The sequence below is a fragment of the Aythya ferina genome (genome assembly GCF_964211825.1).
Source record: "Aythya ferina genome assembly, chromosome: 24".
Classification (NCBI taxonomy): Eukaryota; Metazoa; Chordata; class Aves; order Anseriformes; family Anatidae; genus Aythya; species Aythya ferina.
Window position 1 is genome coordinate 2,058,231 of NC_140322.1, and position 16,755 is coordinate 2,074,985.

Genomic DNA, 16,755 nt, shown 5'->3' on the forward strand with positions numbered 1-16,755 from the left:
AGGGACAGGGAGTGACCATGAGGGAGCAGCAGGGGAGATGTGCCATAGATTGACCGCAGCCCCCGTTCCTCTGTGCTGCTCAGGGGGAGGAGGAGGCGGAAGAGGGTGGATGGGGGAAGTATGTTTTAATATGTTTTATTTCTTGCTACTCTGCATTGTTAGTAATAGGCAATAAATTTCTCTAATTTCCCTAGGCTAAGTCTGTTTTGCCTGTCACGGTAAGTGTTGAGTGGTTTCCCTGTCATTATCTCAACCTTTGAACCCTTTCTGCCATAGTTTCTCTCCCCTTTCCCTTTGAGGAAGGGGAGTGGCTGTGGTGGAGCTCAGCTGCCTACCCATGTAAAACCACCACATCCTCTGAACAGACACACACGAGCCAACGCGACACATCACCTGCAAAGCCATTTTTATTATTTTCCATATGCTCAGTGCTCAAGCGTGTTGGCAGCTCCCTGCGCGGCTGCTGAGGAGCTGCTGGGCTGGCGGGGCTCTTCCCAGTGCCGTCCACTGCCTCCTGGCATTCCTTGGGTTTGCCACCTGGAGCTGTGCTCCCCTAAAAACACTTGGCACCAATTATTCCACCGAGTGTCCCCAGGGCTGATGACAGCCAAATTTTGGCAGTAGCAGCGAGTCCTGCGGCTCCTGCAAGGACAGAAAGAGGCATGATGCTTGGGCCCGTGGGTGCTCACTGCTGAGGGACAGAGCACAGGACAGTGAGAACTGAGGACTTCTCCTGACCCATGCCAGTTCACCACCATGCAGGGGCTTTGTTTTCTCAGCATGACCAAGCCCTTCCAGCTCTCCCTTCTGGCAATGGCCAGAGCTACCAAGTGCATAAGCACTCCCGGCAGAAGAGGAAACAAATATCTGCACAGGCTCACGTCTTGGGCATGGGGTCCCATATCACAGCAAGCCCTGAGTCTTTCTAACACACCAAGGATTTATCCCCTCCCCATGGGTTTGGGTGAATAAAACCAAGGATGCACTGAAGGACACAGGCTCTGCTGCAAGCCGAGCTCACAACCCTGTTGCTCCTGCTTGTGCAACCCTGGGCACAGTCCCAGCACAGCTCAGCACCCCACCACTCACCGATCGACTGCAGCACGGCCACGATGCTGCCAGCAGCCACTCCTCCGTTGTTGGCTATGGCAGCCGCCGACATCATCTTGGCAGCTATGGACCCCGCAGCGATGCCACCCGCCTTAAACCCCAGCGCAGAGACGATTGCCGGGGCACCAAAGAGCGCCAGTCCTGCAGGAGGGACACCGACACATCTGCTACCCGCATGCCAGGTCCCATCCCAAGGGGACGGGGTGTCAGAGCAAAGAGCGGGGGCTGTGGGGCACAGGGTCGGGAACACACCATCCCCAGGGAGGCGTGCAGGGCTTCAGCAGTGGCTGGTGATGAGTTCCCCAGCACACCAGAGCCCGGCTGAAGCCTCGCTGGGTGCCCAGCCCAGGCACAGGGCAGCCCTCGCCTGTGAGCTCTGCTCACCCACCCCAAGACACGGGTGCTCCATGGCCAAGCCAGGGGCCAGAAACTTACCTACTCCAGCGGTGGCTCCAAAAATCACTCTTCGAATTATACTTATCATGGCTAAGAAGGAAGAAAGAAAATAAAAAGTCACTGAGAGTGGGCAGAGCTCACCCCCAGGCAGAGAAGATGCTGCAGGACCGATGGCTGCCCCGTTCCACCACCTCCTGCAGGCTTCCCTCCACCCCTAGGACCCACTGTACCTGCTGCTGTGCTGGCAGTGCCTGTCTGCCCTCAGCACACCAATAACACAGATAAAAGATGGCGCAGGGAGCGTCCCGTCCTACCCAGCACCGCCCCGGGGCCGCACCACATTCGTCACATCTCGGCTCAGGAGGAGGAGGCCGGTTTGTTTTCCTCTTGGTTAATTTTCAGCTTTGTCTGTGGAGCTGACATGGTTTCGGTTTCGGTAGGAAGGCCACACGCGTGACGCAGCAGGTTGAGGGCAGCTGCTGAGGTGCTCGGGCAGGCCAGGACGTCCTCAGTTCTCACTCTGCGAGGAGCCGGGGGAGCTCACGCAGCGTGGAGGGGACCCGGGCAGCAGAGCTGACCCCGGCTGCCAAAGGGAGATCCCCTTTTCCTATGTCGCTGTGCTCAGCAACAAAACTGGGCAGGGGAAGGTGAAGGAGGGACCCGATGGCAGCCCCGGCAGCTGAGACACAACCCTGAGAGCTGTGAGGGTTCCCGATGCTCCTGAGGAAAAGGAGGAGAAGTCAGCCCCAGCCCAGCCCCCCCGTGTGCCCCATTGCCTGGGCGACCATCACCCTTAGGGCACCCTGAGGGCAAGCAGCCCCCCCAGATCTTGCCTCCCCTTGGACATCCCCTACAGTGCTGGGAGGCTGCGCATGGGGACCCTGCATTTTCTCCCAGCCCAGTGGGGATGGCAGCCCTCGCTTTCTGCCCTGATTTTCCTCCCCCATCTAAAAGGGGTTCAGCCCCCAAAAACCCACGGTGGGGTTCCCCTCCCTGCTCCCCTGATCTGCTCTGAGGGTGCCCGGCACTGGGCTGCGCCTCGCTGCCTGTCCGGGGAGGCAGCGGTGACGTAGGGGAAGTGGATTTCTAGGAAATCGGTCCCTTTGGTTTATTTTCCCCGAGTTTCCCTGGGTTAGTCCCGCTGCTTAACCCTTGCAGTGCCCAGCTCTCATGGCACCCGGGTGCTCAAAAAAGGCCCCAAAACCACCTTTTTTCACCACCACCACCCCCCCACGCTCCTCCACGAGCCCCTTCCCCACTCCTTACCCCAGCACTGCGGGTCCGGCTGTCCCCAGGACGCTGCTCGTGCCACCGGTCCGCGGGGACGAAGCGAGTTACACAGCCCGTGCGCCACCGCAGCTGGTTGAAGGGGACCAAATCCAGTTGCAAGTTGATCTGGTTCCTTTTTACCAGCCCCGGGGACGCACTTTTCTCTCCGGAGGTGCCACTGGGGTCGGCGCCAACACCGGGATCCCGGCGTGGGGGTCCCAGCCCAAAAATACATACTTCTTAACATTCCATAACGCCGGCCGACTCCATATGGGCATATGAAGAAGTATGTAGGGTTGGGAGGGAGAGGCAGCAGGGAGAAGCCCCCAGCCCCGGCATCCCCCCTGCTCTGCAGAGCTGGGGGCCAGCTCCAACCCTCTGGGGAAGCTGGGGACGTGGGGTGAGGGTGCCCAGGGTGCCCAGGGTGCTGCAGGGGACCCCCCCCATCAGCTTTGGGACTTGGCAGCCCCCCCTCCTCCTTGCTGCTGCTGTGCTGGGTCAGGATGGACCAGCTTCACCTCCCCAGCACCCTGCACCCCCCTGCAGCACCCCAGCACCCTGCGCTGCCCCGGCCCCCTCCCCGCTGCCCACCCTGCTGCAGCCCTGGGTGTCAAAGCAGTATTTTTGGCCCCCTCCCTCTGCAATTTATGGCCAGGTCAGGAGGGGACTGCACCCCCCTGTACCCCCCCTTTCCTTGCCCAGCTCCTTGCAAGGCCAGGAGAAGGTTGCAGGGTCCTGGTGCTCTGCGCCCCCAAACCACAGCCCGGCACAGCAGGCAGGGGAGGGCCGAGAGGAAATAACTGGTGGGGGGGTTCGGTGGAGGTCCCTGGGGTTGGAGACCATCGAAGGGGTCCTGGGGGGGCTCAGTGGCCCCCACACAGCGTGGCCAGGGCAAGGCGATGGAGGGGACGAGTGTCAGAGCAGCCCGTCCGCGCCTTGACCCCGGCGACCTTCCTACCCCTAAACTGGGAGCTGGAGCGGTGCAAACGCTGGGACCAGTCCCAGGAGGGGGGTGGCTCAACTGGGGAGGGCAAACGAGGGGTGCAGGGGCTGGGGGGGGGCCCAGCAGGGCCGTGACTCAGCGCCGTGACCGCCGCAGCTCTGCAAGGAGCCGGTGGGTGCCAAGCAGGCGCCGGCCCCGCTCGCGACACCCGCAGGCAGAGACGAGGCTGCTCGGTGGCCCCCGGAGCCTCCAGCCCTCGCTGCAGGGTGGGGGGCAGCTGCCAGCACGGCCGTGGTGCCCCCCCCCGATGCTCTGCTGCTGTCCTGGGGCTGCCCCGTGGCTGTCCCCTGGTCTTGGGGAACCTCAGGGACACGGCTTTTGGGATCCCCGTCCCCAGCCTCACGGCAATGCTGGGGCAGAGGGTGTCCGGCTGCAGCAGCACCCCTTTTCCCTCAAAAATTAGACAGAGCGGGTGTCCCACGGCTGGACACTGCAGAGATGTCCCCGCTTAACCCCTCGGGCTCCACCTGCCCTGCAGCTTTGGGATGTTGGGGCTCCTGCAGGGCTCTTGGGGCGCAGTGGGAGCTCTCAGCCCGTGGCTTTGCCCGGCGCTGAGCCCCCGCACCCAGGCTGCAGGCTCGGGGCTCTCGCATCCCGTCCCATCTCGGCTCCAGCCGCCTGGGCTGCCCTTGGGCATTTCTCCCAGCACTGCGGCGTTGAGGTGCCCCAGCCCCGGGGGAACCTTCCCGGCTCCAGCCCACGGCACAGCCCCGCAGCCCTCACCGGGGCTCTGCTGGTGACCTTGGAGGGCCGCACGCAGCCCCTCGGGCAGCTCAAAAACCATCCTGCCTGGAGCCCCCAGGCCCTGCACCCCTCCGGGAGCAGCTCCCAGCCCCAGGCACGGGGACGAACGGCCCCGCAGGGGTTGGCAGCGGAGCCGGGGGGGTGCCGGGGTGGCCGTGGTGGCTCAGGCGCTCGCACGGCACCGAACAGCCCCAGCCTGGCTATAAAAGGAAGCGACTTTATTCCACGCTCTGCCCCAGCCGCGTGCCCGGCCGCGCTCTGCAGCCACTCGCTGGCGGCGGCCTGGCCAAGTTTCAGCGCTCAGCATCTGCCCCGGCTCAGCCAGCATGGGGCAAGCCCCCCCCTCGGCTTCTGCAGCCGAGCAGGAGGTGGGCGAGCTGCCAGAGGGGGGCTTTGGGGAGCTCCCCCGGTCCCCAGCTTCACTCGTGGGCACCGCACGCTTCGGGGCTGCGGCCGCATGGCTCGTGGTGCCCTGGTGTGCCCAGCACCCTGCACACGGGGCTGTGAGGTGGGGATCCCTTCCTTCACATCCCATCCCATCCCAATGCATGGCCAGGGGGTGCCCCACCGCCCCCCTCAACCCCACCACGAGCTCGCTGCCATCCCCGCGCCTCCACCTCCACCTGCTCCAAGGCATGGGGGGCCGTGGGGGACCCCCAGCCCCGCAGCCTCTGCCCTCCCTCAGCCTCTGCTCTCCCTCCCTGCCCGAGCAGCTGAGCCCAGCCGAGCGCAGGGGCCGCGAGCAGCAGCGGCATCCCCAGCCCGAGCGGGGCTCAGCTCCAGCCGAGCTCGCTGAAGGTTAAACGCTGGCGGCGGGGAGACCCCCGCTGCCTCCCGCAGCCCCCGCGCCCGCCAGCTCCCTGCGGCCACTTACAGTCCTGGAGGTGACACCGGCCGGGGCTGGGCTCCGGTGGCAGCGGGGTGCCGCGTCCCCCGGCAGGAGCACGCCGCTTCCCAGCTCGCCTTGACTTTGCCACAGGACTCCTCCAGCTCGTCCGCAGGAGCTTGCAGCATCCTCCAGTTCAGCAGGAGAAGTTCCTCGCCGGGGAGGGAGGGAGAAAGGGAGGGATTTAAGGCAGCCCCTGCCCGGGCTGCGGATGCCTCCGGGTGCAGGTGAAGCCCCTCGGCCCCGCAGCCCCCTCCTCGCGTGCCCTCTCCTGGGCTCGGTGCCCCCAGCACGTGGCTGATGGATGCGGGGAGGCACCGGGGGTGCTCCCTGCTGCCAAACCTCTCCCTCCCGGTCCGGGCACCATCGGTGTGCGGGGCACCGACCACCTCCACCTCCTGCCCCGCATCCCCTGGGCACACAGCAGGGGTCCCGGAGCACCCGCAACGCCTCTCCTGGGCCCACCAGCAGCTGGGGGGGCTCGGAGGGTGAAACCTGTCACTGCTGCAGCCACACAGCTCCCCGGGGACCCCACGGGCACAGGGACACCCAGCTACCCTGTGCCACCCACCCGCACCCCACGCAGGAGGTTTATAGGGTCCGGAGCAGTGCAGAGGTGCTGCCCACCCCGGGACCCCACGCCCCCGCGTCCCCCCACCCTACCTCTGCGTGCAGCCGGTCCCTGGAGCAGGGGGGGGACGCGGGGACACACACCTCGTCCTGGCCACCAAAGGGCGAAGGCAGACCCACGGCATCCCTCCCGCGGCGGCTCCCCGGCGGCTCCCCGCCTGCCCCAGCGCCCTCCCCGGCCCGGGTGCGCTCTGTTTGCCTGCTATTTTTGGCAGCCTCCTAAGAGCTCCTCTCAGGCTATTAATAATGAGAGTGCGAAATTCGTTTGGCCTCTCCTATATAAGGAAAGGTAGAGGCTTAGAGGCAGCTAAATATACTGGCGCGTGCGGGAGCGAGCGGGGAGGCTTTGGCAGCGAGTGTGGAAAAGGGATTGTTTGAACAATGGAAAGACGGACTCACTCGGAGCACAGGGCCCCGTGCGGACGGACGGAGGGGACGGACGGACAGATGGACGCAGGGATGGTGCCCGTGGGGCTGGCCAGGCCTGGGGCTGCAGCCCCCGGTGCCCCCGGGGACTCTGCTTCTGCAGGACAGCAGCGGGAGCAGGGGGATGTGCCTGCAGCGGGGATGCTGCAGGAGGTCCTGTGCTGAGCCGGCCGAATTTTCCCCAAAACATGCAATGAAAGGTCCCATAATGAACCCACGGGGCCAGCAGCACCCCAGGCTCGGTGCCTGGCAGCAGGGATGTGCCTTCAAGCCCCGCTGCCACCTCTGGGAGCCCCGGGCTGGGCCAGGCGCTGACCTTGCCCCGGGAGAGCCCGGCTGGAGGAGGGAAAGCAGCAGCAATTCGGGGAATCCTGATGGCAGGAAGGCACGGAGGAGCGGTGCCAAATTCACATGGTCATAACAAGGACAGCACGGGCAGAGGGGTGAGAATATGCGCGGAAAAAAAAAAAAACAACACCGTGCTCTCCCCCTGAGCTCCATAAAGGGCTTTTCTTCTTCTTTTTTTTTTTTTTTTAACTCCTCCTAGGCAAGGTGCCGCATAGGGAGGGATGAGCAGGGCCGGGGAGCCCTGGGTTGTGCCTGCAAGGCCCCAATAACAGACCTGGGGTTGCTCTGAGGCTCTGTGTGAGGATGGGGACAGCAGGGAAGGGGCACAAGCAGAGCCCCCTGGGGCACCCTGGAGGGGTCCCAGCACCCCGGAGCCCCCCATGGTGGGTGCCATCTCCCAGGGTGAGTCCCTTTGGGATTACACCAGCAGCTCCAACCCCGGATCCCCCATCCTGAGCTCCCCGTGGTGCTCAGCACCCGCTCTTCCCCAAGCACCATGGCTGCATCCCACCGGGGAAGGCGCTGCTGGAGGCCAGAGGCTAGTGTAGGAAGGAGCAGCCTCGGTATCTCCTTCAAGGACTCCACTAATTAATAAATGTTTCCAGTAACAGACCCACACCCCTCTGGATGTTGGAGAACAGCCCCGGGCAGAGCTGTGGCACTGCACCCACAGCCCCTAAAGCATCACCCAGCCCCTGAGGATGAGGAGGGAACTCCCAGCTCCTGCCCAGGGAGAGCAGTGGTTGCATTAGGACCCATCCCGCAGCTGAAACTGGAGAAAGAAGCAAGGTGAGCAGCAGCAAAACATCTTCCCCGTTTATTTGCAAGAAACGTTTTGTTTAAAAAAAGGAACTTTTTAGTCTTGATCCAAGTAACACTGCAATCAAACGCCGTTAAACCAAAGTTCAGACAGGTTGGGCAGCCCGCCGCTACGCGGAGGAATGAAGAAAAGATTTAAGAGCAAACTATTTTAAAACTAGACCGCGACGTTTGCCTCAAACATCTTCGCAAGTGTTTGAAGTTCATTCGTGTTAAAGAAGAAAATAAAATCAAGCGACTCCGCCGGTTCATCTAACAGATGTCTCAGCTTTTAACTTCCACACATGGGTGACTTGTAGCCAGCGTCTCTAATTGTGAAATCAAAATGCATAGCAATGCAGAAACCTTCCCCGTGCAAGGTCAGAGCGGGACCACGGTGCTTGGGTAACAAATGAGCGATGAGATCGGTGATGCTACGGGGGCGAAGGGTTTGGAACACGTTTGCTTTACGTGCACACACCTTGGAAGGGCTGCGTTAATGGGGCACCGAAGCAGCCTGCCCCGTCTCCCGTGCCAGAAGTTGCTGCCTGCAGCTCCGGAGGGTCCCCCCTCGTCCTCTGCAAGTCCTCGTGGTGCTGCAGAGGGATGCTCAGAAGCACCGAGGGTTAACAAGGGGAAGAGGGCTCAGGGAGGGGTGGCACCGAGCCAGAATTATAAAGGGGAGCTCGGGCAGTCCCCGTCACCAGCCTGCACTTGGTGGTGACAAATGGTTAAGGAGGGAGGGAGCCTGTCCTAACCAAAGGGCTCGGAGCAGAGGGGATGCCACAGCCCACTGCAAAACCTTCACGGAGGTAGACGAGGGCCCTCCTGCACAGGGTGGTGCTGGCAGCTGCCTAAAGCTCCTCAACCCAAAGGTGTCTCCGCACGGTGCAGTGTGAGAACAAAGCCAACCTCGGCTAAACAAAGGTGCTGGCGAGTAGCAGCTGCACAGCCTTTAATTCTTCCCTCTTCCGTAATAGGAAGCCAGGCTTGCTTGAATGCACGCACTGCATCTCCTGCGAGGGTTTCTGATCTCTGCAGCACGGAACGCCCCAACCACTGCAAGCAGCGCTGGCTCCCTGCAGAGGGGATTTCCCCAGGACAGACAGGAGAAAGAGACATGAGACGCACGTGCCCGAGAAGCAGCCAAGTCCAACGGAGTGGAGAGATTTCAGGCACGGTCCCAGGACCACATCTGGTTAATCCCTGCAGCTTCCCAACCTCGTTTTCTTGCAGCCTGCTCATCTCACGTCCAAACGCAGGGCGATGCCTCAGAGGGTGGCGTCACCCAAGGGTTGAGTGTTTGGCCGGGAGCGGGCTGGCAGCGAGGGCTCCAGCCAAGCACTGGGCTGCGACCCTTCAAGGCACAGCAAGGAGAGCAGCGTCCTGCTCTCAGGACATCCCCGTGTGTGGTCCGGGGCAGGCTCCTGGGGAAGGAGCAGTTGTGAGAGCGGGTGCAGGAGGAGCAGCCCGGGCAGGGAATGCTTGGTGCTGCACGCCAGAGAGACACAAACCAGAGGGTGGCCTCGGCTGTGACGCAGGCAAGCAGGAGGCAAACCCCATCCCGGTGCAGGCAAGAGGGCACGAGGCTGTTGCCCCACTCGGGACTCCTCGGGAGAGTGCCTGGCTCCAGCTCTGGTGCCTGAGGAGAGCTGATTGCCCAGCAAAATAAACTTAGCAGCAGCCACGACTACATTCAGCGAGGGGACGTTCCCTCGCGTTCAATAGTGTTTAATCTTCATCTTGCTCAACACAAATCAGTAGTGCAGCAATATAAATACAACTGAGGAAGTTTAAAGCCTTTTGGCTTTCATAGCTCAAAAAAAAAAAAAAAAAAGCCAATGAAATGAGTTTCCAGTTTTTAAATTAAACACAAAGAAAGGCAATAAACTGCCCACCCATCCGTGGAGGAGAAGCGGCATCCTTCATGCCAGTAAGAGGTTGATTTCTGCCTGAGGACAGGGGTGCAACTCATGAAAGCAGCACAGTGAGATAAAGAAGCAGGTATGGGAAAGGACCACCGACACCTGGCTCCCAGCAAAGCCTTTCCCAGAGTTCAAGCAGCAGAGAAATACAGCCACGGGCTGCTGACACTCACCGTGCGGTGCCCCTGGGTGCTGAGAATTCCCTTTTCCACTGACTACAGGACACCAAACGCACTGCGCGCTGTACCGGGAGCACACAGGGCTGTTCAGCTGTAGTGACACGAGGCCACTAAGCTGCCGGCCAGAGGGAAGAGCCAGCTGCTTGGAACTGAAGACACCAAACCCCGTTTGCCTGGGTTGTGCAAGTTTTAAGGAAAAAAAAACCTGCGTGGCATTTCATAACTGGGATACAGTTGTTGTCCAGACTCATGGAGGGCTTAGGGACCAACAGAAAATGCTGCTGAACTACACCTCGTGGCTTTGGGATTAAGTCAGCCATTAAGCAAGTGTACCAAAGGCGAGTGTCCCACCCCTGCTCTGGTATCCACCAGGACAGCTTGCTGCAGGAGGGGGGCTCCCAGCCTAGCTAATTACCACAGGCAGGTCAGCTTTTCCACCTCTGAACAGCCACTGTGTCATCAACACTCCCAGTGAGAAAAGCCTACCAGTTATTTAGAATGGCTACAAAACCCTCTCCCCTACTGCAAGCTGATGGATTGTGACCGTAGCGTTTAGGTTCCTCCTACTCTACGCTCCAAAAGCAGCCAGTGTATGTGAAAGGACAAATCTAAATTAAAATAGTGCTTAAACCATTAGGGAAGGTGGGAGTAAAAGAAAACAGAACTGTCTGACAGCAGGAGTAGTTTGTGGCGGGCTATTGGAGCCAGGAGGGAGCTCAGAGCACAGCCTTGACCTTCCTTCTTCAAAGAGCTTCCAAGGCAGGTGACCTGGAAGTCCACAGGTGTTTCTCTGCTGCAGTCTGAGGTGGGCGAGGAGGGTCCTGCACATTCACAGTTGCTCCAAGTGGTTCTGTCCTGCCGTGCTCCAGATGCCAGCTCTGTCTTTTCTGACGCTTCATCCGCGGTTCACAGTTGTCTTCTCCCTTTGATTTCCCTTGGAGTTCAAATTCAAGTACAACCAGTTTTAACTGAATGAAAAGAAACCCGCAAAAACAGAGTTATTTTCTGTGAAACAAGTTAGCAGCTGTTGTCCTAACCAAACTGGCCTCCAAAGGCCCTCGCAGAATAGGGACGGGAGTGGCCTTCTCTTTCCCACTGAGCTCCAGCAAAAGGCCACCTAAAGGGAGCTATAGGATTTCCTCCCTCTGGTTCTTGGGTTTTAGTGTCACTTGTCCATTGCGCAAGGAGCCGTTCTGGCTACGGAGCAGCTTCCCTTTCTCACGGTCAGGCCACGTGAAGATGGCTTCATCGCTGTCCAGTTCAGACTCGGAGTGCATCAGGCTAGTGTTGAGGACCTGGGCTTTCTGTCTGCCACCTTTGAAGGAGAGAGATTCCCAGGTTAAAATGACCTTTACCACTGGTCAAACGCCACAATTTAACTCCATTCCCCCTCTAAGAGTCACGTTCCTGTCACGTCAAGGGGGCAGCTTGATCAGATTTCCCTGTGTCCGTCACTATTCCCTCAAATGCTGAACCCAAAGATGAAGCGATCCTGCTTCAGATACCCTGGTGTGACAGAGGTCACGCAGACATTTCCAGAGAGTGCACAGCACAACAAATGGGTAGGGAAACAAATAACATTACCAGAAGGGGCAGCGAGGAGAACTCGTGGGATCTCTGTCTCCCTGACCTTGCTTGAGGGCATTGTCTAGAAAGCTCTCTGAGGGCTAATGGCTCTGGTAAAGAGAACACGCAGGTGTGCAAGAAAAGATTGCTGCATTCTTACCACCCTCCCTACTCTCATCTCGCTCCTCTTTCCTGCAAAGGGAGGGAAATAAATTAACGGGCTGAATTTAGATTAATGCACAAGGACAGGAGAGAGACGTTTACTGATATTGTCAGCTGTGGAAATATTTCAATTTAGCTTTTCCTTAATGGAGAAATGCAACATTTCCCCTGTTATCAGAACGCTCCCTGGACGTATCTAGCAGGGAAAAAGACTTTAGTCAGCAGCCAGCCTTGGAAGAGGCAGGATGAGTTTAGTTACCAGAGAGCAAATGGTGGAGGCACATTTGCTACCGACTGCAGAACAATGAGCCCTTTATTTAACAGTGGGGCTCTTCTGTGCGGGGTGACAGATGGTCAGATTAAAGCAGTTGGGTGCAAAGGGAGGGAAATCCACCCGTTTTTTCTTCACGGCTATCATGCAGTTGGGATGCCCCAGTTCTCAGAGGAATTATCTGCTCAGCTCTGTCACTGCAATGCCCTCCACTGCTGTCGTTAGGCACTGTTCACCTTCCTGGAACACCACTAAATGGGATAATACTAGGATAAGCGATTATTTTCCTCTAGCAAACAAGGACCAGGGACTATTTTCCACGTGCAGTTAATTAGAATGGCTACAAAACCCTCTCCCCTCCCTACAACCCCTCCTCTTAAAAACAGGACTAAACTCTTACTCTAAAGGCTTATTTCAGCAGCTGAAGCACTGCCCAAGCATTTGGTGGGGCTGTGCCTTGTGTATACTCTCCCACTTCTCCCTCCTCTCCTGGTCAATCAGCAGGTGACAATGGCTCAGTTCAGGTATCAGATACAATCGCAGCAAAAACACTCCAGCCTGAAATAACTCCGTGATCTTTGCAAAGCACCTGACAAGCACTCTCTAGGACAGCAATGCGGCACGAAAGTGCTGGCTAAGAACACTGAAGACAAGCGATTGCCTTTCTGGAATGGGCCGATGGGCTGGTAACCACATAGAGCACTGGGGACTTCGTTGGTCTCTCCCCTGAGATAGGCATCTGCTTCTACGAAAAATTAAAGGATGAGCTAAAATGTGAAACTTTCAGAGCCTTGTGCCCACAAGGACAAAAATGGACACGTTTAAGAACAAGTAATTTGGGGTGGGAGAATACTGGGGCAGAAATGAACACCAGTCTCTTCAGGCCACCAAGAATTTTCATGTTGCTTGGCATCCCTTTGTTTCCAGGGAAAGTCAATCAGTTTGGTGAAATGCTTAATGACACTGAATTCATGCTTAGCTGAAAAGCCTTGCCAAGGAATTGCATACTGGCAGGAAGCAAACTGACTAAAACAGAGTACCAGGACTCAGTGAAAAACTTCAGAACAAGAGAAGCTACAGTCAACGCTCAGTTTTGGACTTCTTGGATCAGACCAGTCTCTGAACTGCTTACATTTATCTGCTTTGTGACAGAAAGTGGAAACATCAAGACTACACCAATTTCAGCCCCAATTTTTAAACCAAGGAGTTAGATAACGACTAAATACCCTGTCTACTGATCAGAAACAAGCTCTTAGATCTTCTGAGACTCGTCTGTCAGTACCTAACATCATGTTTGTTTCACTCTGTGATTTTTAATTCCACTGAGGAAGAGTGTTCTTAGTCAGCATTCTGGAAATGCTGAGCTCTTCCCTCTCATGTTTTACCTGCTTTGGGATTTGGTTTTAACTCCAGGCTTTCTTGATCCGTTGCATCCAAAATCTTATATTTGCTTTTTCTTTTGGATTTTCCTTTTCGTCTAAGAAGAAAAAGGAAGAAAAAGAATTAAGAGGCAGTTCATTTCTAAAAAAAGGCAGAAGAAAAAAAACCACCGATCTTCAAAGTACTTATTTCCGATTATGTTAATAACAGAAAGCAAAACATTAAAAACACTGCTTTTAGTTGCACATTTACAGGCTAATCCAAGTCTCACTTCTTAACTGAACCCAGAGTTTTAGGACTTCTGTGTTTCACTTCAAACACCAAGTGACAAAAACTAACATCACTTGGGCTAAGCAGCCAACCTGCTGGGACTATGGGTTTGAATCTCTTTCACCTCCTAATGCAGCTACTTGGCTCTGAAGCACAGACACAGAGAAGGTTATAACCTCAGTCCCACCTCTTGCAACAGCAGATCACCATCCAGGATAAGATTCCAAAGGCAACCACAATGAGGAACGATGCAATGATCACATACAGCACACTCCACTCTGAAAGCAAAACACCACAGAGATAAAGACGATTTGGCAACTCATGCAGTTGAGAGCACGCTCTTTAGCTGGCTACTCTCAAGAAAGAAAAAAAGAAAGGCCTGACCCTTTGCAGAAGTTACTATCTATCACTGGCGGGATCGCTAACTCACCTACAGAAGCCAAAGGCTTAAGATCCAGTGTGCAGCTTCACTGCACAAGGTGTTTTGTTTTGTTTTTCTATTTTTTTTTTCCTAAAAGGCTTTTTTCAATGCGTGTTGTTTTTCAGAATTTGCTTTTCTGGGACAGGAAAGCCCTTACAGGGTCACAATAGAAAAGGGGCACGATTTATACACTGAGAATGGACTCAACTCTTAGTGAATGCTCACCAAAAGGTTCTGAAGAGGAGACACTTCCCTATCAAATATTTCCTGCCTAAAAGATAAGGTTAGCGAGGCCAGGTCAGGAACCATCTCCTCGTGTGAGCATAATGTCAGAGACACTGGGAGAAAGCAGGCAGCTGTTACTCAGCACACCTTGGGCTTCACTTTTTGCCTCCTAAAGGTGAACAACACCAGGGAGATTTGACGTACCACAGTTGCTTTCGCCATCCCCCATTTGCACCCTGATGAGGTTCTCCATCCAGAACGGGTCGCAGACGCAGCGCTTGGTGAAGGAGTCACAGCGGCCGTGCTCGGAGCAATTCAGCTGACATGCTAGGGACCAAAACCAGCAAGGTGAACTAAATGACTCACACATGAGGCAAAGATGGGATAACAGAGTTCAATATGACCACTCTCAGGGAAGTTTGAGAACTCCTGCTTCACAAGCAACGTAGCACACCACACGTAACATGCTAAGAAAATTTTGCCTGATAAGATCATGATTTTGATGTAAAAGTCTCAGAATTTGTATATTTGTTAAGTAAATGTTTTTAAAAAAGGTTCTGACTTTCAAACTCAAAGCCAGTCTGTGAGACAGACTACAAGAAACAGATTCTTTAAAGTGATCACGAATCACAGCATGAAAACAGAACTGGACTTTAAGAACTTACAGTTTTGTGACCTTCAAAAGCCAATCAAAGCGGTATTCCATTAACACTGTAGTTTAGTTTCAAAAGTAACAATCTGCTTTTGATTTTCTGAATTCCCATCTTCCCAGCAACATCACAAGTGACATTTGTACGTTACACAAGATAAATAGTGACTAGTCGTAAGCAACTGGTAAATAATTGATTGATTAATTCGCAGTCTAATGAATTTACTTTACTGCTTCCAATTTAGTAAGACACAAAAGCTACCAGAGCGTGTGTGTATGCACACAGAGGTGTGTTTAGCACAGATGAAGGCCCATATTCTTGCAAATGTCTAAGACAAGAGGAAAAGACATTAGCTCATACAACAGCAACTCTTACTTACTGACTGTGTTAATTTCTAGTGCCCGGAAGATGAGGAAGTCTGACTGCTGTTTCCGTAGTTCATTTTTTAGTGTCCAGGCTACCTCTCGTCCTTTGAATATCTGGTGGGGAGGCTGGTTCTGTACAAAAAACACCATCTTCGTGCTGGAAGTCAGACAAAAAAAATGATTATCTGCTACTTCTCCAAACATCAGGCAGAGAACCATTCTCCCCTCTCTGTCTTTAGAGGGGCTTGCTCAGAATCTCAAATTTACCTCAAAGTCAAACTTTTGGCTCCCTCTTGAAAGCAATAATGGTAAGCCTGGTCACACAGTAGGTGTACCTTTAGGACATTGGATCTGAACAAACTTTGAAAGCTAGGACTGGACTGTTCTTTAGTTTGATAATGGTTTTGTCAAGCCTAGTTTCAAACGTCTCCAAGCATATCTTTGCAGGTTCACACTAAATATGGAATTACCCAAACTTTCTGGTCTTCCCATTTTCATAATCTCCTCCCTCACTCTGGGATCCTTAGACCTTATGACCCATGGAAGTCATGGGCTCATTTAACTGTTCTGCACAGAGCTCCAACAACAGAGAAAATAACAAAGATTTACAATCTTTTGCAAAGCTTACTTTAAATGCAGGGTTAGAGGCAAAAAAAAAAAAACACAACACAGTACTGGTACAGAGGTTGCTGCACTCTCCATCTTTAAATGCATGAATTTTATAATAGAAGAACTTGCTCCCCTAGGCTTGCAAGCCTTGCAGAGCTCTGGGTATCCTTCAGATTCACAAAGGGATAACTGAATGTTTTAGGTTTATTATTACCACTGATCTTATGAGTGAGTCAACAGCAGCTGGGGGAAAAAGATCTTTTTAAAAAGTACGAGTTACTTTGATAGTTGAGGCAAAAATGTGATGTTAAAGCCATCTGTCAGAAAATAACCTCTGCTCTTTTATCACACTTCCCACTCTTTTGTCTACTTAATAAACATAGATGAAGTGTTAATTGCAAGAATCCCTTACTTGTCTTTTTCAGTGGAAGAACAGTGGCAACTGGTCTGGTCATGGCAGAGACAGAAAGGTAATACTGAAAACAGAAAGTGCTGGCTCTTCTGTTCTGAGCTCTTTAGGTTTGCACGGACAATGAATTCTGATTTTACTGCTACAGCAGGCAACACGGGCATGAAGGAATCAATACATTATTGAACTCAGGAAAGTCTGAAGCATAACTGCGGACTTATTTCTGGCTTGCTGCATGATTTTAAACATGTCACATTTCTTTTTTCCTCCGTGCTTCATTTACCTTAATTTTTAGTAAAAATGGAGTAGTTTTAAGTGTAATACTGCGCTTATTTCAACAGATTATCACCCTGTCCTTGATAACTTAGTTGCCATGCCACTCAAATTCACATTCAGGCATCCTCAAACATACCTATGGCAATGGTGAACTGCTTTAAATACATAGATATGTACTAAAAAGACATTTCAGAACTAGTTGCTTAAGTTTCCTGCAAAATTGTGAATTTCCCAGACCAATCATTTCTACAGAGGTGAAAAGCTGAATTTAACCAGGTACTTTAATGCCAAAGCAGCATGAACAGGATCCAGCTGCGCTGAACCATCCTCTGTATGCCTTGCTGGTTACTCTGCTTGAAGTTGAGCAGGTCCAGGCAGGCAACAGGACCCTGGCCTACAGCCCTGTCTATATGCAGATTTCCAGTTGTTTAGAAGAG

General features: G+C 54.6%; 2 protein-coding genes across 2 annotated transcripts in view; both read right to left on the reverse strand.

Moving 5' to 3' along the window:
- Positions 1–392: 392 nt before the first annotated feature.
- LOC311423309 (interferon alpha-inducible protein 27-like protein 2A) lies at positions 393–3,271 on the reverse strand. Its single transcript, XM_084497155.1, has 4 exons — positions 3,259–3,271; positions 1,546–1,596; positions 1,090–1,251; positions 393–642 (listed from the first exon to the last, which is right to left on the reverse strand). Exons 2-4 carry the CDS (start codon positions 1,592–1,594, stop codon positions 554–556), a joined length of 300 nt encoding a protein of 99 aa, XP_084353281.1. The 5' UTR covers positions 1,595–1,596; positions 3,259–3,271; the 3' UTR covers positions 393–553.
- Positions 3,272–7,601: 4,330 nt separating this feature from the next.
- KIAA0319L (KIAA0319 like) overlaps positions 7,602–16,755 on the reverse strand; it is a 32,239-nt gene continuing 23,085 nt past the window's right edge. Inside the window, exons 17-21 of the mRNA XM_084497156.1 lie at positions 15,039–15,181; positions 14,214–14,336; positions 13,551–13,641; positions 13,099–13,190; positions 7,602–11,029 (exon numbers count right to left, since the gene is read on the reverse strand). Coding sequence (XP_084353282.1) covers positions 10,842–11,029; positions 13,099–13,190; positions 13,551–13,641; positions 14,214–14,336; positions 15,039–15,181 — 637 coding nt within the window. The 3' untranslated portion in view covers positions 7,602–10,841. The remainder of the gene's footprint in view (positions 11,030–13,098; positions 13,191–13,550; positions 13,642–14,213; positions 14,337–15,038; positions 15,182–16,755) is intronic.